Here is a 25,481-nt window from a genome sequence, read left to right as displayed (position 1 = left end):
GTCGATGTGCCCATGGGAAAGGGACTTAACCTCAAGTTGCCTACCCATCTGCGTATCGGTGTATGAATGTGTGAGCGTTAGTGAGTGCAATTGGGTGAATGTGGCTCTAGTGTAAAGTGGTCTGTATGACTGGAAAAGCGCTATTTAAGTTCAGTCCATTTACCATTTGTTTAGAGGTTTTAAAATAATCTAAATTTTTCTGTCCATTTTTTAGGTTGAATTTCTGCTTTTAATGTTGATTTTTGTTGTACCAGTGATCAGAAAACACTAAGAAACAAAAACAGGAGCTACGGAGCATACGATGAAACACGTTGAATATGTTTCTAAAACTGCAACATTTTCATTAATACACATGAATTCAGAGTAGTGACAAAGAAATAAGGAAAACAGGCTAGTTTAGGGAGGGTTCCAGCAGTGAATTTCTCTTTAGTCCCACTAAAACAATCCCGAAATCAAGGCGTTGAACATTAATTATGAAAGTTATCAGTAATGAAAATATTACTTATGCAATTATTTGTAAAAGTGATCAATAGTTAATGGTTTTTATGCTTTAAATTCACTTTCAGCCAAATTATTGTGGGAATTGAAATAACTCAGCGAGTTTAAAAGGTTCTTTAAATAGTTAAAAAGATCTTAAAACATTTTAAAACTCTGGATGTGTCAATTATGATTCATGGTCAAGTTGTTTCATCAAAATACATTTTAAACCAGGTGTTTTTCCACTAGTTCACTCAAGAATGTTGGACACACCAAAAAATGCCTCGCCTGGTGGAAAATACCCGTTTAAAAGCCAGTTTTTCTCCAAAGCAGCTCTTCCATCCATACTGGGATTTATTGCAGTATTTTCCCAGTTCTGCCAGCTTCTGGTTGCATGAATAAGATGTTTATGCACAAATGAACAAAACAAGACACCAAACACTCAGACTTCATGTAATTATGCATTTATTTGCTTCAAAATGGTCCGTTAAAACAAAACTAAAACTTCATTTTTCAGAAACAGATTCTCATCCTGCATTGATAAGTCATTAATAGGCCTTCTAACATGAATTAAAGTGCAAATTGCTGCTCATCCCTTTCCAAACTCCTGCTTCTGAACAAACATGTGCTCGTTAGTGAACAGAATAACACATTTCCCTTAAACCTGAGATGGACATGAAAGACAACATTCCTCTGAAAGGCAAACATGTGCCAACACTTTTCAGTTTTAAAAGACAAAACTTCACCACACGACTATAGTTAGTGTTTGACGGCTGTAAAGGCGATCATCCCACACCGCGAATTAAATTAGCGCTATTGGCTTGTTCTCTTTTCCTAAAGAGAACAATAAATACTGGAGGGGTGAAAATAAATAATCACTCATCCATTCAGGGTGGGGTGGAGAGAGAAGTCAAACAGTTTGTGCAAAATCTTCCCTCTTTGGGATGCAATCGTTTCTTTCCAGAGGCAGAACTGTTAATGTCTATAGAGCGTATTAATGCTACACCTGCCACAGATAAACAGGCTGTCAGTAGATGAACTCCTGAGTGCTGGTGGTGCATCTGACTCACACACATACAAAAAGACAAACATTTGGTCCTTGTTTCTTTCAGTCACCTTTCATGTCAGAGTCCCTTATAAATATAAATAGCAGCAGTCATTATCCAGACAACCTGAGCTCACAGAGTCCATAATCTCCTCCTCAGCCTCACGTCAGCTGACATTCACAGAATGAGACGGCCACGCGAACCACCAGACGGATTCCTAACGCGAGCCCCGGGACAATCATAAGTACGAGACGGGGGGGGGGGGGGTTCAGCGCGACGTCACCCCCAGCTGAGACTTCAGGCGCTCGTACACCACATAGCTGATGCTGACGGCGGGGATGACTTTGAGGAAGTTAGGGGCCAGGCCTCTGTAGAGCCCTGCGGGGCCTTCGTTCTGCAGAATCTGCCTGAAGATGCCAGTCATGGACACCTGCTGCTGGTTTCCCTCAGTCACAGCTGCAGAGACAAAAACACGATTAGCCTCCAACTGTTAAACACAGTTCAAAGCAAAACTACTACCATCTACTACTAGGTATCAGAGTTCCCTTCATTCACCTATAAAGTGCATGATCACAGGAAAGGGTCAAATCACATAGTGAAGGTCAACCTCTACCATTTAATTTTATCCCTTCACTTTATTACATTTTCTTTCTTTGATAAAATGTGCTTTGCACTGATTGCTTAAAGGTTAATTAGAGGTCAACTAAACGATTTAATCTCTGTCCCAATCGGACGACAGAAGTATAAATAGGTGCGGTCGGCTAAAAAGCTCCCAACTCTTTCCCAATATATTCCTAAATGACAGCAGGATACAGGAGTTGGGTCTCACCATGTGCCTGCATGCGGGTTCGGACCAGAGCCAGGGGGTAACTGGCGAGCTGACCGCAGGTGCTGGACACTGTGCCGCAGGCCAGCAGAACCACGATGCCGGGGTCCGTACTGTTGGTGCCGTACTGCTGCAGGTAGCTGTTCTTCAGCGTCTGTCAGAGGGAAACCACAGAACGGGGAAATTAAAACGTTGTGGCGGGTCAGGACCGAACTTTAAAGCTGAATTCATCCAGAAACTGGCAGATTACTTTAAAAACAAGATGGGGTGGGTTGGAGTCTGCTCACCTCGTACACGGCCAGGTCAATGCCTGCGTATGGGATGATTCCCAGCATGTTTGGGACGTAGCCTTTATAAAACGCCCCGAGTCCTTCTTTCCTGAAAATCTGCTTGGCGCAGTCTGAGATTCCAGCGTACTGACCGGTTTTCCTCAGAGCTAGATGAGTTTTCAGAACCTGACAACAAAAACAGGACAAGTTACCAAATGGAGAACTCTAAGGCTTCCCAGGTAGCATCTGAATAAAAGGATAATCACCTCCATGGGGTAGATGGTGCTCTGGGCAATTACTCCAGCCGAAGAACCTGCGACAAATCTCTCCAAGATGCTCAGAGTCTCCTTATCGCTGCCGATTAGACGCTTAATCTGCAGAGGCCCATTCAGGAAAAAAGAGCACCTCAGTGAAGGAGCAACACCACAGATCCTGGTTTAAAGCTCACAACCAGTCACTTCTGTTACCTGCTCATAGGCCATGAACTTGAGGGCTGACTCAGGAGCAATTTTGATGATATTCACGCCGTTGCCTCGCCACAGCGACCTCATGCCGCCCTCTTTGATCATCTGCATGAGTCCACTCATCATGCACATGTTGTTGGTCCTAGATCCATAAACCTGAGAGGGAAAACATCCAGCAGGTGAATAAAAGCAGTTAAGAAACCTTCCACTAGAACCATATTTTAAGACAGCGTTAGGTTATTGGGATGAACTGGGAATATTGACATATGGGGCACATAAAACTCCAGCTAACTGGGTCAGGTTGGTTGATCTGCAACTCATATTTCTAATCAATGAGAAGGTTAAAGTCAGCTTTCATTCTGACGTAAAGCAGAGCTGCTGGCACACCATGACTGGGCACAGGACGTCCTCAAGCTCACTGATGACAAGAAAACGTTGAAGCCGAGGGTGTGACAACCATCCCTGAGCCCTGGTTGGCTGCCGGTAGACGGAGAATCAGCCCATGGACTCTGCTCGTCCAGCTCTTACATACAGATCGTTAAAGTTGAACTTTATGGCTTTTAGATAACTCCCTGTTGGGCAACAGCTTTCAGAAATTAAAGAGGTGGCCTGATGAACGCACCGCTTGCAGTTGGAAAGCTCCGATTTTGACAACCTGAACTTTCTACAGAACCCTCTTTCTCCAGATGAGAACCAGTTTTCAGTCATCTCACCTGCATCATGACTTTGAGACGGTCCAGCGGGGCGGTGCAGGTTCTGGAAATGGCTCCAGCTCCTCCGCCTGCGACCAGGTGCCTCCACCACATCCCCGTCTGCTTTTCTTCCACGGTGAACTCATCAGGTATCATCAGGTTCTCACCCACATCAAATATCTGCCAAGAAAACATTTTTTTTTTTAATTATTTAGCAACTCAAATATTTATACACATCATCCAAAAATCTAACTGAATTCCCCAATAGCTGACCCGCCAGTCACCCATCAGAGCAGTCATATGAAACCCCAACGCCGATATCTGGCCAATGAGGGTGAGCAGCTTTATCATTTCCTCTGGGGCCGCTAAAAGCCATTGTTCAACAGCCAAACGGTAAAATTCCAGGCAACATTCCTTCAAAAGTCTCTGCCTTGACAACTGAGGCTTTTCTCATTAGTGACAGAGCTCTTGAGTAAAGGGAAAATATGAGTCACCAGGCAGGGTCAAGCTAAGTGACCGTCACGGATCACAGAGTCTGTCTTCACACGCACACACAATACGGATCAGGATTTAAATGATTTGGGGATTATTACGAGGCATCTGACGCAGATTTTTAATTCAGGCTCCACGAACAAAAAGAAGGGGGCACTTGGATCTGCTTTAAGATAATCAAGATCAGGAACCGAATGCTTCCGGTTTTTCTAATCAGCTCAGATCACCTTTAGCTGGAATCTGAAGTATAAGCGAAGCACAGCGGACAGTAATCACAGGAGAAAAAGGCAAAGATGAGAACTCGACTCATTTCACGATGGCTTGATCACAAGGTTGTGTGCAAACAATCTGTCCAGCTATTTTATTCCCGGGTCAAACCCTCCAGCAGCTGAGGTTTCACCAATAATTCACAATGTTCTTGGCCCACTGTGAGGGACGACCGTCTCTATTCTCGGCTCCGTCGTGATTCCAGGCTGCAGAGCTGCACATGGCACAGCGGCACCTGAAAATAACCTCCTGCAGGATCTGACAAGCAGGTCTGCACCAGTTCTGGCTGACTGCTGCCCTCTTTTACATAACAGCTCAGCAAGTTGGAAAATCTTTCCAACATAATCCCCACCGGAGGGAGCCTCGTTGCTTTTCATGGGCCTAATAGAGCTTAATGCATGACGCACGACCTGGGCAGACTATGATCTTCGAGGACTTTGTTTCTCAAGGTCCTGCTTATTTCAGAACACACAGAAAAGTGACAACGTGCAACACCCTGACTGCTTTGATTAGCCTGAATGATAGCCTGAGCTGTACTGATAGGAGTTATCTGCGTAAAACAGGTCATCTGAGAAGTTATACAACAAAAAGCAAGAAGCAGCTTTGGTCCAAATTAAATTAGTAAATGAATACATTAACTCCTTTCTGATATTAGGTGGAGAGACAGTGCGCTGTCTGGTTTAAAAAACAGAACCAGGAGCTAACCGTGGAGTGTTTCCAGTACAGGATGATCTCAGGAATGTTTTCAGTCTTCTCCACCATGGGGTATTTACTCCAGTCTTTACTGCCGATTGTTATTATTCCATTCTTATCCATACTGCAAAGAAAGAAAAAAACAAGATCCGGCATTAGAGTCCCTTAAACCAGCAAAAAGAGCCTAGCATCAGGTGGGGGGGTTATTTTTGTGTTACCTCTTAAGGACGGTCTCAGCATGCTGCAGGGTAATATGGACGCCGAGGTCACGGAGAGACTGCATCAACTCTCTGGGGTCGATGCGGCCTAAAAAAGAAAGAAACAAATAAGAATTTGCTCAGTCAGAGTGAAACAAAAAGTTAAAACCGCAAGCATGCGAAAAGGCAGCTGCATACCTGCATTCTTCCCGTTGAGACTCTTCACCACAAGTTTCATGTCTTTGTCATAGTCCTGCAGATAGTGAACAAACTCCTCAAAGTCCAGCTGCCCATCTGTACCTTTTTCTTCCGTTTTTAGGGTTTTCTGCAATGAAAGTTAATGAGATTATTTAGCATTTCAGTCAGATGGGTACTAATGTTTTATACAACTGGAAACGCTTTTTCTCAAATCAGTCACATTTTAATTTCACAACATTGAGAAAATGTGTCCCGGGAGAGCACAACATCTTGCAGAATCATTCAGAGGCACCTGGTAGTAAAACATATTAAACTGCTTATGAAACAAGAACTGTCAGATCGAAATGTTCTGCATGTCGGACCACTAATAAGTCATGACACTGGAGATTTAAAGGAGCCCCCTACAGCTTGCATTTTAAGAACCCCTTAAATGAAGCTCTGCGACGCCTTCGCCAAGCGTGACGTCCAGTTCTTCTTCACTAACCACCCCCATCTATCTTTATCATGCTCAGACTGACCTGGCAACTGCTTTAATCCCGTCTGGCTTCAGGCCTGCTATGCTATAACAGGAACAGTTAAACTTTCCGTGCTCCAGGCTGCCGGATAGGACAGATACCTGACCCGAAGACCCAAGAGTACAGGCATATGACTGTAATGATACCCTGCAGAGACCTTTCAGCCGAGCCATGCAGCTCATGCAAAAGCACAAAGGGCATAAATCTGGCTAGCAGAATATACCTTGGAATTGATTTTATGACTTTAAACAATGGTACTTGTGTTTTGCAGGACAGTCTTATTACTGCCTTTATATTCTTCTGATAGTAACATGGGAATTAAAATCTGGGCCATAAAAAGTTCAGTTGATTATTGGTTTATTGTCCTCAGCCTATGTGCATCACTCTAAAAAGATTTCTTTTAATTTTACAAACATGTGTTGGATAATAAGGCATTTGTAGCGTAATAATATGCTGGAGGGCTTATGTTCTAAGGTCCAAACTACCTTGGTTTTAGGTGTAGCTGCACCAAAACCTCAGATTTTAATATCAAAGCATCGTGAAATAGTCCCTACAGTGAATTTCTGTGACTTTGGGAGCATTTTCGCCTGAAAAGCGGAGTCAGCGCGACCTTGTGACCCTCTGCGTCCTGCCTGCAGCAGCTTCGCATTAATTCCCTTTCAAGGAGGAATTTCCTGGTGAACTCAGTGACTCGGTTCAGAACCGCTGAGGCTCATTTAGCGTCATTTTCAACTCGGAAACAACCCATAAATGATATATAGTTCCCATTCATGCCGCCTTTTAATAACACTGTCAAGTTTTAAAAGATGTCGAAACTTTGATGCGACGAATTTTCCGGAAACCGGTCTTTTCTGCTTTAAGGCCTACACTTCCGCCCGCCGAAACCAGGGCATTAAAGAAGGAAGTAGAATCGACTTAAATAGAATCTATACGAAGCGTACTCCATTTAAAATACGTTTTCTTATAGTTTAACTTGATAACAAAGAACAAAGTTTATTATGATGTACTACCTTTCTCCATTTTTGGTAGGTAGAGAACTCTTGGGAGGGCAGGAACACGCTGAGTTTGTCGAATAGCGACTTCAGCTCCAACGGTAGTCCGTTAGATTCAAAGTACTCCACTTCCACAAGGTCCGAGTTGGATACGGGGACGTAAAGGCACAGACCCAGCATGAGAGTGGCTGCGGTAAATTTCAGATAAACTAGAATAAATAAATAAATACTACTGCGCAGTGTCTTCCAGCGTGGGTTGATACTGAATGCCGGTCTCCCGCAACACCGGTTTCTAAAGAATGTAACGAGGCTCCGCCTTTTCCAGGAATAGCTCCACGTAATTGGTTCATCCCACCCCGGGGAAGACGTCATTTTACTACTAACCAATCATTGAAGCCCTCCATTGAGGGGATGGGGGCAGAGTCATATGACGGGCAAGGGGGGGACTGGACTCGACCACTGTCTTGCGCAAACACAGTGGAATCATTTGACCAATCACGTCCCAGAGTTTGTCTACCACGTGAAAAATTGACCAATCGATCATTTAATATGCCGTTTAAAAAGTGAATTCACGGATCATTTGGTTTTAAGAAGCTCTTCGTACAACTCGATAAAAAAATCTGTTAAACGTCTAAAATTAAGTAAAGAAAAATAATGATTTAATGCAAGAATAATACATGTGGTTACTATTAAAATAAAATGTTAATTTCCTCAAACTGGTAGTTATTTAAATAATCTTCACTAACCAGTAAACAAAACAATGTGAAAATTGCAAGTGGTTCGTTTCTTATTTGGCCTACTCGTCGAATTAATAACAGAAAATATGACTGATCAGATTTAGTTATTAATTTTAACAATTATTTTCTCGCCATTATTTTACATATAAGATGATACATATCAACAAACAAACAAAATCAAAACTTAAAGCAGTGCTACAAAACCACATTACCACTGAGCTCCGTGTTCTTAAATTCCTTTTTATTTATGATTTGAAAGATTTTTTTCACTTTTCTTTTTCTCTTCTTTAAGCCCTCGGTCAGTTGACGTAGAAGACTGCTTTTTCAGCCTGGTTCTTTAGGAAAACTTCTTAGAATTAAGAAGGAGCAGTTCTTTCCATTGTTTGTCTGGCTGAAGGAAAGCCACAGCGTGAAAATTCAATACGATCTGCTGGTTACCTTAAACTATATTTAATACTGTTGGAATAAACAGCATTAAACTCAGAGCACTTGGATTGAATCGAGCATTTGGTTAGGACCTAAAATAAAGTGTCTTGGATGAAGTTGGTTGTGAACTAGTACAACAGTCATATTCATTAAATTAAAATGTGTTCTGATGAAGCTTGTTTGTCATATTAAAAGTATGTTTTAAAATGACCTTTAAGCAGTTATACTTTTCTTTTAGTTCACATTTCTGTATTAATAATGTTTTTTATTGGTCTGATGTAATATTCTAATCTTAAATGTCATATGTTCAGTTATGTTGCTAAAGGTTCACTATGATCTAACCCTTGGATGATAGTAAAGATTAAAATTTAAAAAACTAATTTAATCAATTTTTGGACAGATGGAATTCAAAGCACATAAAAAGGTTAAATTACAAAAAAAAATTGAACAAAGCATGGTAATTCACATCTTTTCAAAACCTTTAAATTGAGAACTGTGAGAAAATAAATGTCTGGACAGACTCTGTACTTTAAACACGATCTAAATTCAAACCTGAGAAAACTTAAATGAAAATTAAAAACATTTAAAAACAAGATTCTTTTTCAGGACCTGAACTGATGCATCGGCATAGAATAGAATAGAATAGAAAAGATTAGAATAATGTAGAAAAGAATAGTCTCATTCCTGAGGTTATTGAGTTTTGATTTTTGTTTGCATGTGCATTTTGATCATTTCCTTGTTGTTATGATTGACTTAGTTAATTTTCCTGTGCTTATTTTGTTAGACAGGTATTTTCCTTATTAGTTCATTCTTTTGTGTTTTATGCCCTAGTTTACTTTAAACTGAGTTTTTTTTTTCTGTTAGACATTTCCTGTGGGTTTCTCTGTGTTTCTGTTCAGCTCTAGTCTGGTTTATTAGCCTCCCTCCTGCTGCTCTGCCTTCTCTCTGCCACAGCTGCTCCGCATCTCGTCTGATTGCTGCTCTGGTTTGTGTGTAATTTTTCCACCCTTGCCACAGCATTTAAGCTCCTGATTTTTCTACCGTTGCCTCCGTTCACTGCATAGAATAAAATAGAATAGAATAGAATAGATCTGAATAGAATAGAATAGTATGGAATAGAAATAACCCTTATTGTCCCAAAGGTCAGAAACTGTACAGTATAAGGGCAAATTTACACTATAAAAAATGTGGTTCAATTATTAAAACAGCAGTCAGATTCAAAGAATGTGCAACTAAAAAGAAAAATATACAAAATGTATAAATGTGCACAAAAAGTTACAGCAGACTATTAACAAGAAATGAATGTCAGTCCAAGAAATTAAAATCAATCTAACTTTACACATGTAATAACTGTGATTTCTTTGTCTTTTTTGTTGTATAGAATTTTCAAAAAACAAGTGGTAAACAAATATGAAAGTGAGGTTTAATTATCAGTCTATGTGATACTTAAATCCTACCTATTGGAGAAATGTGCACTGATACCTAAAGTCTGTGTTATTTGGTTATAAGATCAGCTGATGAAGTCACTCTCTTTTCTTACCTTGGTTTGTGTTTCTCATGATGCCTCAAGGGATAAACAATAAATCAGAAACCTCAGTGACATCACAGCAGACTTCGTAACCTGTCAGAAATGTGGGTTCGATTGTGTTCTGTGAGACGTTGTAGTATTTGTTGTCTCAGTTGTGTTTTTGCTTTGCCCTGGTGCTATCATTCTCAGTAAATGAAGGCTGTTGGAAATAAGCTGCATCATGAAAAAAACAGCACAAAAACCATAATGAAAAGGTGCAGAGGAAGTGTTAGGTTAGCTTAACATGTCTCAGAAGACACACCAATGTCTCTGCATGTGGTTAAACCGACAGTGATGCCTCATGATGACCTTGCTTCTCTATTTACTGCTTCATTTTCTTGCCATCAGAGGAGAAAACATTTCCTGTTCCCACTATTACCTAGTATTTACACCTTTCCAACAAGTTGCACTTCATTTCATTTCTGAGAATAAACAGTTCAAAAGTCCTGCTCCACCCTTATTTCTTCATATTCTACTTCAAAGCAGCCAGACTTTAATGTAATCTCTTAAAGATACTGTCCATTCATGTCCGTTCTTGTACTAAGAAATGTACTCTGATAAGAAAACCACAGTTGGCTAATTAAGTATGGATTTCCACAGGTTTTCACAAAAATAAAATGGTTTACAGAGATTGCAAATTCGTTTGTATTTGGGTCAATGACATCACAATAGTCACACAAATCAAGCTGTTTAGCTGGTTTTGGTTAAACACTATGGTGGACAAGTGAGTTTTGACAGACTTTGACCTTAAACAATTAGTCCCTTTTCAATCTGTCCCGGCCCTCTGTTCCTGCTTCCAATTGTTTTTATTGTTAACAAAGTTTTCCGAAACCCACATGAAATTCATTTCTGGTTGCTCCCTTATTTGGGGTCACAACAGTAAATTATTACAGAGTCCTGGCAGAGTTTTTTTTTGGCAGACGCCCTTCCTAATGCAACCAGGATTCAAACCCGGGTCTCAAAGACACAGGCTCACCCCGCTATGCCACCACAGACAATCAAATACAGAAGGAGAAATTTGATTAAAAACATGAATCAAAAAGAAAAAAATAATAACATAGAAGTGGGTATTCTCAAAAGAACTGTGATTAGTTGTCTGATGCCTTATGTGATGTCATCACAGGCCTGTGGTTGGAAGCTTGTTCTTTTAAAGATATATTTTTAATAAGGATTCACTGCAAATAAGAAAAAATAAAAAAATAGAAAAACTGACACTGACATGTTGTGTAAGTGACATACAATATCTAAAAGTGATTTCACTCACTTTTATGAAAAAGTCTTGCCTGTAGCTTTAAAAAGGCCACTTTCAATAGTTCACCAAACTTTCTGAAGGTCATCAAAATTTGAACTACTTTTTAGATTAATTTTCTGTCCAGGTTTTTAATTCTTTTACTTGTTTAACCTTTCAATATCATGTATGAATCATTTAGTAAAACATCTCATAAACCCAAGGGATAAACCAGGGTTGGGTCCACACGTTACCAGTGCTTGAAGTAGAGAAATCCACTGCTGATGCAACCATTCCTCCTCTACCTCCATGCTCACCTCACCTCACCTTTTTCTTTTTTTTGTTTGCTGGTCCATAACAATTTCAAATTCTCTGAACCCAATGATGCATGAGATTCTTTTCAGTTCATCACAAATATTACAGTTATAAAAAATTTATTAAATTGTCCAAAGAAAATACCACATTCAGGTCCCACAGGTTTTATAAACCCGCATCTCAGATTTGCACCATGTAGAATAATCTACGTGCACAAGGTTTGGGTATGTAGCATGTTTTTAATTTGGGGTTGCAAATTTGAGGAAAGAGACAAAAATTTGTTTGAGAAAAACAACACTGTGTTTTCCTATGCTTTATTTGAGTCCACTAATTTATTGTAATGATTTTCCTTCCAAGCAGTCACTTTAACATAACATGTCTGTTTGAAAAGAAAATCTGAAGAAATGAAGGACGACTCCAGACTTCACATTACTGGACAGATAAATGAGACACCATCTTACATTTGCTTCATGATTAGATGTCGTGTGCAAAGAATCATCTGCTGCGGAACACTGGGAATTAGATCATTAAGGTCAAAAACCACTGGAAGGAATACTGCCAGGAATTCTGGACACTAACTGAACCTGTAACCTCAGACAGGTAGAGCACATCACGGAGTATGGAGGCCTTTTCTGAAATGGGTTTAACCGAAAGACGTTATAACAACCAAACAGTTTTTGATATGGTTCTCATAGGCAGCTGCCCAGAGCAGCATTAAAAAGGGGAAGGGACACGAGCACCAGATAAAAAATGATAGCTTGTCCTCTAGAGATGCCCTAAACAAGTTTATCAGTTTTATACATGAGCAGTGTATGCAGCATTGGCACCTCCTGCTTGCTGTTGACTACAGGAAGACAGTTTTACGTGCTTTGTGCAGAACTACACTGCAGTTTTTCTTGTTCTAAAACGTCTAAGATTTCCTGGATTTTGATTCATTAGGAGGGGGGAAGAGGAACACCATCCATTAAAGGACCACCATTGATTTGAACAGATTCTGAAGGTTCTCACTAAAAAGTTATAATTTTCTGGATAATCTTTCAAAGAGCTTGGCTGAATGCACAAGCAGTGTGTGGCGTGACTGTCAGCTTGTGTTTGCTTTAAGGTTTTACCTTTCATGGTCATGATAACTGAGGTTGGCTTTGATACCAGAGACTCTGGGCTTCTCTAGCAGGTTTTACATCTAACCAGGCTTTTCTTTATGCCTCTTACCATCAACGAAACAGCACAACAAGGATTTGTTTCTAAGTAAACATGTTGAACAGGGTGTTCAAGGACAGAAAAACATCTCAGATTGTTGAGACGTCTCTCAAATCTTTTAAAAATGTCTGCAAATCTGCTGTGGAGCATCACCATTTTTTCAGATTTTACCCAGCAATACTAGGTTTATTTCAGAGATTGTCTGTGTTACAGTGTTTTTTTCTTTGATGTGTAAAAGGATTTTTTTATCAACTGTTTTATATATTGCAATAAAAAATTTGTTAGTCAGCCGTCAGGCTATTTTGCTAATTTAAACAGCCAAAAGCTTTTATTTTGACACTTTAAGGATTTTAGTGGCTCTTTATTGCAAGAAATTATAATAGAGTCAACAACAATTGCACAGTTCAACAGAGCAGAGTATAAGTTAAGCAGGTTGCAGATTGTGAAGTTCATCAACACATCAGTTAAAGTGCAGCATGAAGACAAACATCTGTTGCTTCTCTGCGTCAAACCTTAGAAGATAAAATGGGGATGGCTACCCGTCTGTTTTCGACAAACATAATTCAGGAGCACTTTAACCTGCAGGATCAGACAAACAGATTGTATCTAACAGAAGTAAAACAGGTGAGAGGTGAGGCAGCCAAGCGTCATTATTCACAGAATGATCTCCGTGTGCGACACTTCCCGGGAAAAACAGTTTAATGGATGCATTATGGAGACTTTATGATTTCTGTTTGGATAGATGCCTATCAGGGAAGGATCACCTGCTTATATTACAACATGTAGAGGTCAGAAGGAAGTTTAGAAATCAGTTGTAGTTTTCCTATTGGTTTTCACATTGTAGTGAGGCTGCATAAAACCTTCCACTGACAAGAGCTGCTTTTCCCCAAATTATCTTCGGAAGACCTCAGGTGCAGTCAAAACCACTTCCTTTTCCTGTGGTTGGCGGCTCAACAGCCCCAGAACATCTGACCTTGTCAGCTGTTATGTTTAAAAAAAGTATGAATGCCGGTCAAAACATTTCCAGATGCTTCTTCTATGATTGATCTTGAATGATTACAGTGCTGTAAAAGTATGCATGCCCTTATACATTTCTTCTGATTTTGCTTTTTCTGTCACACATATAATTCAGATCAGATTCTACTATCAGACAAAGATACCTGAGGTTACCTGAGTAAATACAAAAAGCAATAAAATGATGAATATTCGTTATGATAAAAATTTTTTCCATATCTGAAAAAGTAATTGCCCCCTAAACCTGATAACTGTTTATTCCACCCTTGGCTGCAACAACTATCAAGCATTTGTGATAACTGGCAATGAGAACTTTGACCCACTGTTCTTTGCAGAATTGCTTTGTCTAATGCCATGCCCCAGCATCTCAATTTGATTTTAGTCCAGACTTTGACTAGGACACTCCTAAAACTTTGCTAAAATGAAAGAACTCAAAGACCAAATGTAACTGAAATCTGTCTTGCACAAACCCAAATATTTCACCAATATAATTTAAAATAACAATGACATAAAATCAAGTCTAAAAATGGGCAAAAACTGATCTATTACTGAATGGGTCCCCAGATGTTTCTGCTTCACACAATCAGCTGCTGCACATTTGGCTGTGAAAAACTTTGCTGGCAAAAAAATTAAGGGCCAAACAGTTGCAAAAACAAATATGATTGTATTATCGACTTTCATAGGTCACAGCCTGAGCAAACACCTCTCAGGATTGCCAACTGTGCTGCAAAGAGAGTGGATTGCATGGCGTTTGTAGTATTACACATCTCTGATGACCTTGTCTGGTAGAAGAACACCACTGAAGTTATGAAAGTGGGTCAGAACTGATGAACAAGAATCTCTCACAGTATGTTCACTGCATTCTGCAGAGCTGTGGTGGGGAGTGTGTTGTTGTACTGCATCTCGGCGTGGTTAATTCACTTAGTTTGTGTTCTGAGCTATTTTGTGTTGATCTGTTGAATTTTTTCCCCCACTAATTGCTGAGCATCCCAAAGAAACCCGGTCTTGTATTATTAAATATGTGATCAAAGAAATGGGAAAACTGATCTGATTGGATTCAGATTCAGGATTCAGAACTCCACTCAGATTTTCTTCAGTTCAGTGCTGCCCTCTGCTGATCTGCTCCTTCATCACCTCTTACGAGCAAACATTTGTCCCCAAACTTCCAAACAAATTCAACTTTCTTTATTTAGACTTTGAAATATTCTAAAGGGGTCTTGATCAAAATTTTTTTCTTTAGACTCTGGCTGCTTTTCGCACTCATTTTCAGTCAGGTTTTTGATCAGGAGGCTTTTGGTTTCTTTGCTTTTTCTTGAGACACCTAACTGTACCAATCGTTCAGGCATAAACAAGGAAAATTCAGAGGATTAAACAATGTTGTGTTGAAACAGAGACCAGCAGACAACAAACTAGTTTTAAATTAGGCATTTAGCCAGTTTGACACCTGCAGCCTATGATAAAGAAATAATTTGCTCTCATTTCTTTTTAATCTTAGTAAAACACCAAAGATAACAGTTTAATAGACAGAAAATATGAATTCAGCTCCAACCAGGTGATTCCCAAAGAGCAGTTACATACAGTAGATGATCATTAAAAGATGAAAATGAATTAGTTGCTTTTTTTTTTTTACAGAAAAATACTTAAAGATACTGTTTATTTAGATGCTCTTTTACCTCAAATGTCTCACTGCCACAGGTGGGGAGTAACTAGTTACATTTACCCGAGTATCTTTTTGAAAACAAATTTACTTGTAGGAGTAGTTTTACTGCATCATACATTTTACTTCTACTTTATTTTTTGATATTGCTACTCTTACTTCAGTACCATTTCTAACTACTTTACCCACCTTCACTGAATCAAGAACAAGCACGTTTTAAAGAAAAATTCACCAGACAAACTTACAGTTTATGTTATAATTAGACGTCTTGTTTATAAGCAAGCTTTGTTTTTTTCTATCTGCTGTATCATTTGGAGGTACAGGAATACAGATACAGTAACAGGTATTGTCAAAAGAAGTATTTTGCACTCTTCTAACATATTTACATCACCTAAATTCTTTTTGAATGACTACTTTCTGCTTCGGCTTAAGTAAAAATAATGCTGTGAATCTGGAGTAATGCTACTTGTACATTTTTGGCTATTCTACTCACCCCTGTTCCCTGTGCATTACCTCAAATAGTACATAAAATACTGGATTTAATGAGTTTTTCTTGGTCCTAGGAAGACTCTGGCCGCACGGTGGCGCTGTTTCATCTGAAAGTTCTACCAGCAGCCTGTCTCATCAAGTTAACAAATAACTTGGTTAGAAACCGGAACCCAAGTCACTTTTCTTTAACAATATTTGAAACCCATGGAGCTTTAAGCAAAACACAATATAACACAACAAAAAACCAAATCAATGAATAAAAAAAACTTAGTTATAAAGCCTAAATGTTAGTAATCTCACCTGCAGCACTATAGTCAGTACCCCAATGGAGGACCAATCGTGCAATAGTTAAAAATATATGCAGAAATAAACAAATGATTCAATGAAATAATTACTGGGCCAAATATAAATTAGTGTACCATTAAATGCAACAAAACAATAATTAATAGATAATAATAAGAGCTTTTTTCAATAACTGATCCCCCTCTGTATTTACATTTCCAAGAGCATGATGAGGAAAAAAAGACAATACAGTGACCAAGGAATGTAAAAAAAAAAAAAAAAAGATGGAAAGAAATGGGCTCAGGAAAATCTGCTGGGTAAAAAAAAATACAACAGGCATATATTAGAGGATAAATATATATCAGTGCTTAAGAAGTACAGTAAAATAATTAGAAACATAATATATTTCTGAGGAATAAAAACCTGTTTTAAATATGTTTGGGTGGTAATAAATATTAAAGAAATAACAGGGGTAGGAAAAATAAAACACCAAGAAATTCATGTATATTAAGTAAACAAAGAAAAAAGTTTAAAGAAAAAAATTTTGATTTGAAAATTAGTGGTTTGAATAAAAATAGTGGATTAAAATATAAATATCTGATTAACTTATCAATTATTGAATAAATCTCTTCATTTAATTATTTTGTTGCATTTAATGGTGCATTAATTTATATTTCTAGTTACGTTTTGGGCCAGTAATTATTTTATGAAATCATTTATTTATTTCTGTATATATTCTTAATTATGGCAGGATTGGTAGCCCACAGTTCGGAGTTGAGAATAGTTTCGTACATTTAAAATGTGAGCCTTTATTCTGAAAGATTGCAACCGGAAGTCAGGTCTCACACGGAGTTAGCTTGATGCTTGCAGCGAACAGAAAAGTTGGACCGAATCATCTTCCCCTGACATTTTCATGTTGTCGAACTTCTGCTGGAGGGTCTCACAGAGGTCGAGATGAATCTAGGTCCGTTTTTTCTAACCTTCACACCGCCCTTCATTGACGTTTCCTCCGCGCCTCTGGCCGTTAATAACCCTTTCATTGGATTTGTTTCCAGATTTCAGCGCTGAATCGCGTCTGAAGGAGAAGAAGCAACAGCGGAGTCCGCCTGAAAAATCCATTTAAAGCGTCAGGGGTTCGCTTTTAGCTTCGTCTGTTCTCACCAGCGGTTCGGTTTGCCGTCAGTTTTTAAGCGCGTTTACACGGTGAAATTATGGCGTTCTTCGTGAAAAAGAAGAAATTCAAGTTTCAGACCCAGCTGACCCTGGAGGAGCTGACCGCTGTGCCTTTTGTCAACGGAGTTCTGTTCTGCAAACTGCGGCTGCAGGACGGAGACTTTGTCGCTACTTCCTCCAGGTAAAAAAAAACAAACAAGAAAACACCTCAAAAAAAAAAAAAATAAATAAAAAAAATCCTAATATGCGCACAGAATGGCTTTAAAATGCTTCTATAAGGAGTCACGTCCACGCTTTCAGAGCTGGTTTAATAGATGCATGGAGCTGTTCGGGGAAATATACACACCTGTTTTAAGGTTTTTATTTAAATGTTTGTGCTAATCTGTTTATTTTGTCTTTGTGTTGATTAAACTCATACTAAGATGGTTCAAATAAGAGCTGCAGCCACTGAACGTCTGTAACGACCAGGACAAATTTATAAGTCTGTTCCATTTATTCTTCTATATGTAAAAACAACAAGCTGTAACCGAGTTCATTATGTTGGAGCAAAAAGCCTTGAAAACAGGTTCATCTATTGCTTTACATTACCTCTCATTAAAGCAAAATATTAGTTTTTCATTAGAAACCTTGGCATTTTGAAGAATTCATGACACCATGCACTGAAACACGGTTCCAAGGGTCTTTAAAAGAAAACCGGGCCCACAGAATCACACATCCTCTACTGTGGTTAACAATGGACATGATAAGCTTTTCCATATATTCACTGTTTGTTTCACACCAGAACTGCTTGAAGTGTTTGTCACAGAATACAGGGGTGGGGAAATGTGATTTCTTATTGTTTTTGTATGTTTGTAACAATCATCAAACAAATTTGCTTTTACTTGATAATAAAGACAAAATTCAGTGTTTGAAAGAAGGTGTTTATTATGAAGGGGAAAAAATCCATACCTACAAGATCATGTGTCACAGATTACTGCCAGACCTGTTCTCAATCAAGAAATCACTGAAATAGGACCTGCTTGACAAACTGAAGTAGACCAAACGATCCTCAAAAGCCAAACTTCATGCTGAGATCCAAGAGGTCAGAGAAGACCACAGAACAACAACGAACTGCAGGCCTCGCTTGCCTCAGTGTTTATGTCTCCACCAGAAGAAAGAGAGACCGGGCATAAATGGCCTCCATGGCAGACTTTCAAGGCCAAAACCACTGCTGAACAAAAGGAATATCTCAGTTTTGCCAGACAATATCTTGAAGACTTTTGGAAAAGTACTCTGACGAAACAAACAGAACTTTTTGGAAGGTGTGAGTCCAGGTACATCTGCTGAAAAAGTATCACAGCATTCCAGAAAAGGAACATCATACAGCAGTAAAATATGGTGGTGGTAGAGTGAAGGCCTTGGGCTGCTTTGCTGCTTCAGGACCTGGAAGACTTGCTGTCATAAATGGAACCATGCATTCTGCAGTCTACCAAAACATCCTGAAGGAGGTCTGGCTATCTGTTCCTGACCTCAAGCTGAAGCAGACCTGGGTTCTGCAGCAGGGCTGTGATCTAAAACAACTTAGCAAGTCCTCCTCTGAATGGCTTTTTTTAACATCTTCATTTAGGAACTTCATTTTGTGTTTTCTTGCAGTTTCGTTGTCTAACATTGAAATTTGTTGGACCTGAAACATTTAACTGCGAAAAACTTACAAAAAATATAAGAAATCCCAAAGGAGGCAAACACTTTTTCTCACCACTGCATCTTAACCTCCAGGATGTTACTATTTGTTGCAGTTTGTAGCAGATAATTATTTCTTATTTCCCTCCCTCGTGGTGGCCTAGATATTCTCCTATTTGTAAAGTGGTTCATCCAGAAATTGACCAGATTCTCTAAAAAACCCGTAAAACTAGATTGTTTTGAAATGTTCTTCATTCCTCTAAAAGCGCCGTTGGAGTTTTGTTTGCAGCTCAGGCTGGCTAACAGAGAACATTTAACTCTGATTCATGTTTAATCGCAGGGTGGTGTCATGTTAAACCACCTCTCTGAGTTCCTGTGCTGGAACCTCTCATGATCTTCCAGACTAAACACAAGAAAACTGTCTCATCACAGCTCATAAGATCTGTGTTTACAGACTTTAAACCTCCTCTGAGATGAGCTAGATTGGGAAGATGACTCTCAGCTGGCTTTTTGGAGCTTTCCATCTCCTTGGCTTCTGATCAACCTCTGATCAATTCCCAACATCAGCAGCTTTATCCTCTTTTTCTGTGCTTCCATTTGATTCCCGAGATCGGATTGTGTTGTTTTGAAAGATGTTCGTTCTGCATCTTTTTGCAGATAAATGGGCCGACTGGGTCTGTTAGTTTGGCATTTGTAAACCTGACTCCAAATGAAGCACCAGCACCATTTGGAATCCATAAGTCATTGTCCCAATCTTTATTATGATATGCTTGCTGTGAACAACTAGAAAAGATGATGCATCTGAAGTAAGACTGGGTAATAACATTTCTTATCTAAACTAGCTCCAGTTTAGTTTAGGTATTTCTGCTTTCTTTTCAAATCCTTTTTGAAGTACAGAGACTATCCTAACCTTAGCACGAGGAGGTAATCAAGTTTGTACTGTTGGCAAACAAGGCCAGGTCTTCAGTGTCGTCAGGTTGGTGTAAACCAAGAGGTGGAAGCGGTTTGCGGTTGACCCTGCTTTTATGAAGACTCTTCCTCACCTGGTTCTCGTGTTACCGCTGGTGGGTTTGCTGACAGATGTGTTTGTCGGGGGATGTTTTCCTCGGCACCTTCTGTCAGACTAGCTCAATCTCTCTTAATTTGCTCAGCCTTGTCATCACGTAGCGTCCTCCAGTGCAGAGATTGTATGAGGGTCATAAAGACGACAACCGGATCAGGTTTCTTCTGAGGAGATGGTTTTGTGTTCTTACCTTTTATCAGCCAGGATAAAGATCCCGTTTACATGACAACGATTCGCTGAAAACTGGATTCCCACCCCCCGTTTCTGTTAACATTGCCACAGGACGTTTTCATTATTCTCTGTTCACATGGCAACAGTAGACAATGGCGTGATTCCCCCGCCACACCACTAGTTGGCAGTATATTCTTTGAAACTCAACGTACAGACACTACCTGCTTACAGAACGGGAGAAAATGAGCGCTTGGTTGGAGAACCACCGTTAGAGGCCAGAGAGTCTGCAACCCGCCGTTGTTATTGGTGATTTCTTCTTCTTTTTCTGTGGTTTTTTAACTGCTCGGCAGCCACCATGTTGTGCGCCTGTGCATCAACCAGGGCTTCCCCGTAAGACAGATTTTATTTTTCCCGTCTTCATGACCTCTGAGACCAGGACGTTTTCAAACCATTACACTCTGGAACCCGTTCTCAAATTGTGCCATTTTCAGAGAAAACCTGTTGTCGTATAAACGGACAGCAGAAACACAACTTAACGTTCCTGTTTTCACCAGAAAACGTTGTCGTGTAAACAGGACCCAAGACAGAGGTAATTTCACCAACCTCAGTGGTCAGTTTATTCTGGAGCCCATGAGTCACATGACGAACATGTTAACATTAATTTCCATTATCTTGAACTGCGATGTGTTGTTTTTTCTTAAAACCTGAGCAGAATATGTCTAATCTTGACTTCTCTTATATCACGTCTGACATCTTTCTTAACCTCTCTGAGGCGATAGTTCCTGCCCTGGTCATTGAAAAATGAAATGCGAAGTCATCAGTTTGGTTATAACTTATGATCATGTTTTGTGAACTCTGTAGCTCTTGACCCTGTGAATGGCAGTGGCTTTAGATCATGCACATTGCTGGTTTTAGTGTAGTTATGGTAACAAGCTTATTAAACAAGAGAATAATCACCTTGTTGGAGCTAAAATCCTATTTTCCGTCTGTTTAACTGTTATCTTTGTTCTTTTTCATAGATTTAACTCAAGGAATTTGTAGAACTTTGATATGTTGTTTCTGGTGGCTGTTTAACAAACTGGCCTTAGCGGTTTCTTAGGACCCGTTCTTTGTAGCCCCCACAGCCCCGAGTCTGGTACCATAAAACTGGTTCTGTCTCTGCACCAACCCTTAACTGGAGCAGAGGTCAGAACCGTTTTAGCCAGGAGCTGCAGGTTAAGATATCATGTTTACAGCTTCTGAATGAGTTTGTTAAACTCATTAAAAAGAAAACAATAAAGCAGACTTTAAATCAGTATTTCCTGTTTTGAAGATGAGAAATGTGGATTTTACAGAGCGTTCTCAAGCGATAAATTAGAGCTGGTGATATTAAGACATCTGTTTGCAAATGGAGGGATTTGTGTAGATAAACTTTCTCCGTGCACACTGATCCTCCACAGAGTGCAACAGAGGGAGGATTTAATAGACATTTCTATTGATGTAATAAATGTGGTACCCAGCTGGTTCTCTGGGTGTGAAAAACTTAACCAGAGCTTTTTTATCAATTACTTATTAGAACCAGTTCAGAACCAGGTCTTACCCCAGCCTTGGTTTTGCTCTTTGACCAGTTTAGGTGGAATAAACCCCCTCTCATGTGTATGCTGGGGTTGCACATCTGTATTATACTGTTTGTGGACAGTATGATGCGTATCTTGCTAAACTACCGATTTATCGTATTTACATAGATGGAAAAAATTAATACAACATAATTTGATTCACCCCTCCCCTCTGCCATGATCCAGTGCGAATCCCAGATTTTAGGGTGTTGCAGTTCGACTCAATGTGGCAAGATAAAGCAAAGAAACTGGGCAACACAGCTGAGGAAACCTAAATAATTACCTTCATAAAGCAGCCTTCCACAAAAACGTCTCATCTACCAGTTTTAGTGCAGTTCTATTAAACACTGAGGCTTAGTGCAAAATTATAAAACTTGTCAGGCTGCAAATGTGATTAACACGCATTCAGAACCCAGCAGCAGAAAGTATTTTCTCTATCAGGTGCAATAAATCATAAAAGTAGACTTGAAAGAGGTTAATTTTTCATTAATATTAATTTTTGCTGGAAACGGGCACCAGCAGCACTTCTAATAGGTCAACTGTAATGAGAGTGAAGTAGCTCAGCTGCACAGAGAAATGTGTATTTTTACCTCCAAGACATTGAGGTCATATTGAAAACCCTTTGTCAAGGACACTTCGAGGCTGGATATCTTTAAAGAAGGTTTCCTTTATCGGGGGAAGGCCTTGTAAAAAGTTGCTTTTCAAGCTCCTCGAACAAGTTTGAACCAGAAGAAGATCAAGTTGGTGCAACACGCACCTCCACATTCACAGCAGGTTGCTGGTAATTTTAACATATCAAAGCAAATACCATTCCGACAAACGGAAAAACTTGGAAACACCAATGGAAAAAGAAACAAAAACAACAGAAAAATGAATGGGTAAATAAAAAAGTATATAGAAATGGAACAGAAAGCAATAGAGGCTTAGTTTCAAAAGGGCCGTTTTGCTAATTTGTAGCTTGCTGGTGCGTGCATTTTAACATCTCGGCCATCTTCCCCTCGTTATTAGTAACACACCTTACCCAGGAATATCAAAAAGAGGAAATCCCCTGAAACCAATAATGTTTCTTATTGGCAGCATCCGTTGTTAAAAGGATCAACTTTTATCGACACAAGGACATGAAAACTGTTGCATCTGGATTTAATCCCCAAAACTGCATCTTTTCACAGCTGCTCTAACAGTACTTGCATTGGTTGGGGTTGACATCCCTGGTATTGATGCAACACTAGCTCAGTGTTTGGGTGTCAGAAAGTAAAGATTATGAAATAAAGAAATGATGGATGATGCAAAGTTTTTGCACAATATGGTTGTTAAGATAAACATCTCCAATTTCAGAATCAGTTTCTAAAAACTGCTGATTTGAAACGCGGGTCTTTATTCTTGGTCTTTGTCAGATTAAAAAGTTAAACCAAGGGAAAATTATTATATAAATTAAACGTTTTACAGGACAGGACATGAAGCATATCTGCTTCAGTTTCATCAGATCTTTGTATAACATCACATTTTTTTCCACCCAACCAAACAGTTTTTCTGTGCCTGTCAGCTTAGCAGGGATGTTGTGTCAGAGGTCGCTCTCCTCCTTCCTAGTTATGTAACTTCTCTGATTTCCCTCCCATCTCCGTTATCATCTCTGCTTCAGAGAACAAGGCCCTCTCAGAGGAGACGGCGATGGCCGGGGAGGCTCCCGCCGCTTCGAGGTTATGTCACAGATCTGACAAACGTGGCCTTTGTACAACGGGCCTTGTTTTTGCTGTGGGCCGGGAATCGGGAACAGCAGTGGCGGTGGGAGTTCACCCACCGGACCGTGTTGCCACACATGAAAGGTCTCCTCATGTCCTGGTCGGCTGCGAATCTAGATGGCAGCACAGTGGGTCACATGTTGGGAATGTGACTGACTGGTTCTCAGAAACGGTTTTGTTTGGCTCCTCTATCAGCCATTAGTGTCACTCTCTTCAGATAACACAGCTGCTGCAGGAAAACACTGCAGATAATCAGTCGTGTTCATTCTAATTGGTTTTTATTACGTTTCCTGAGCTCTAAGGATCACAGAAATCAGTCTGAGCAATAATTAGTAAAACAAAGAATTAATGCAAAAAGAAATCTGCCACGTGTTGACTATGTGAAAAATGTAATTGCCAAGGACAACTGTCTCTGGGCATGGCGCCTGTTAAGCTCATGTATCTGTGGATGGTACGTTAATAATAAGATGTCAGTTCATCGACATTAGAGAAGATAAATAAGGTTTGGTCTTTAGTCCTGAAGCACTGATGTACATTTATAACCGCTGGACATGAAGCACATAATAAGAAATTAGCCTAAGAGTCCATCCATCAGTCCAAATCTGAAGTTCCTCTCAGTCCAGAAGGGATACACATATACAGGTCCTTCTCAAAATATTAGCATATTGTGATAAAGTTCATTATTTTCCATAATGTCATGATGAAAATTTAACATTCATATATTTTAGATTCATTGCACACTAACTGAAATATTTCAGGTCTTTTATTGTCTTAATACGGATGATTTTGGCATACAGCTCATGAAAACCCAAAATTCCTATCTCACAAAATTAGCATATCATTAAAAGGGTCTCTAAACGAGCTATGAACCTAATCATCTGAATCAACGAGTTAACTCTAAACACCTGCAAAAGATTCCTGAGGCCTTTAAAACTCCCAGCCTGGTTCATTACTCAAAACCCCAATCATGGGTAAGACTGCCGACCTGACTGCTGTCCAGAAGGCCACTATTGACACCCTCAAGCAAGAGGGTAAGACACAGAAAGACATTTCTGAACGAATAGGCTGTTCCCAGAGTGCTGTATCAAGGCACCTCAGTGGGAAGTCTGTGGGAAGGAAAAAGTGTGGCAGAAAACGCTGCACAACGAGAAGAGGTGACCGGACCCTGAGGAAGATTGTGGAGAAGGGCCGATTCCAGACCTTGGAGGACCTGCAGAAGCAGTGGACTGAGTCTAGAGTAGAAACATCCAGAGCCACCGTGCACAGGTGTGTACAGGAAATGGGCTACAGGTGCCGCATTCCCCAGGTCAAGCCACTTTTGAACCAGAAACAGCGGCAGAAGCGCCTGACCTGGGCTACAGAGAAGCAGCACTGGACTGTTGCTCAGTGGTCCAAAGTACTTTTTTCGGATGAAAGCAAATTCTGCATGTCATTCGGAAATCAAGGTGCCAGAGTCTGGAGGAAGACTGGGGAGAAGGAAATGCCAAAATGCCAGAAGTCCAGTGTCAAGTACCCACAGTCAGTGATGGTCTGGGGTGCCGTGTCAGCTGCTGGTGTTGGTCCACTGTGTTTTATCAAGGGCAGGGTCAATGCAGCTAGCTATCAGGAGATTTTGGAGCACTTCATGCTTCCATCTGCTGAAAAGCTTTATGGAGATGAAGATTTCATTTTTCAGCACGACCTGGCACCTGCTCACAGTGCCAAAACCACTGGTAAATGGTTTACTGACCATGGTGTCACTGTGCTCAATTGGCCTGCCAACTCTCCTGACCTGAACCCCATAGAGAATCTGTGGGATATTGTGAAGAGAACGTTGAGAGACTCAAGACCCAACACTCTGGATGAGCTAAAGGCCGCTATCGAAGCATCCTGGGCCTCCATAAGACCTCAGCAGTGCCACAGGCTGATTGCCTCCATGCCACGCCGCATTGAAGCAGTCATTTCTGCCAAAGGATTCCCGACCAAGTATTGAGTGCATAACTGTACATGATTATTTGAAGGTTGACGTTTTTTGTATTAAAAACACTTTTCTTTTATTGGT

General features: G+C 39.9%; 2 protein-coding genes across 3 annotated transcripts in view; one reads left to right on the top strand and one right to left on the bottom strand.

Moving 5' to 3' along the window:
* Positions 1–925: 925 nt before the first annotated feature.
* Positions 926–7,417, bottom strand: slc25a25a (solute carrier family 25 member 25a). Its single transcript, XM_047380346.1, has 10 exons — positions 7,147–7,417; positions 5,622–5,748; positions 5,445–5,532; positions 5,239–5,350; positions 3,796–3,954; positions 3,086–3,238; positions 2,885–2,992; positions 2,637–2,804; positions 2,353–2,503; positions 926–1,979 (listed from the first exon to the last, which is right to left on the bottom strand). The coding sequence occupies exons 1-10, from the start codon at positions 7,306–7,308 to the stop codon at positions 1,792–1,794; spliced, it is 1,416 nt and encodes a 471-aa protein (XP_047236302.1). The 5' UTR covers positions 7,309–7,417; the 3' UTR covers positions 926–1,791.
* A 9,451-nt stretch (positions 7,418–16,868) lies between these two features.
* The window catches only part of LOC124877786 (protein FAM102A-like), a 36,586-nt gene continuing 27,973 nt past the window's right edge, over positions 16,869–25,481 (top strand). The window contains exons 1-2 of one of the 2 annotated variants that reach the window (XM_047381297.1): positions 16,869–17,004; positions 17,096–17,394. In XM_047381297.1, the coding sequence (XP_047237253.1) occupies positions 17,252–17,394 (143 nt within the window). In that variant the 5' untranslated portion in view covers positions 16,869–17,004; positions 17,096–17,251. Of the gene's footprint in view, positions 17,395–25,481 lie in introns of both variants that reach the window. The other variant, XM_047381296.1, reaches the window with a different exon arrangement.

This window comes from Girardinichthys multiradiatus, chromosome 12 (assembly GCF_021462225.1).
Source record: "Girardinichthys multiradiatus isolate DD_20200921_A chromosome 12, DD_fGirMul_XY1, whole genome shotgun sequence".
NCBI lineage: Eukaryota > Metazoa > Chordata > Actinopteri > Cyprinodontiformes > Goodeidae > Girardinichthys > Girardinichthys multiradiatus.
This window is presented reverse-complemented; position numbering and strand designations above follow the sequence as displayed.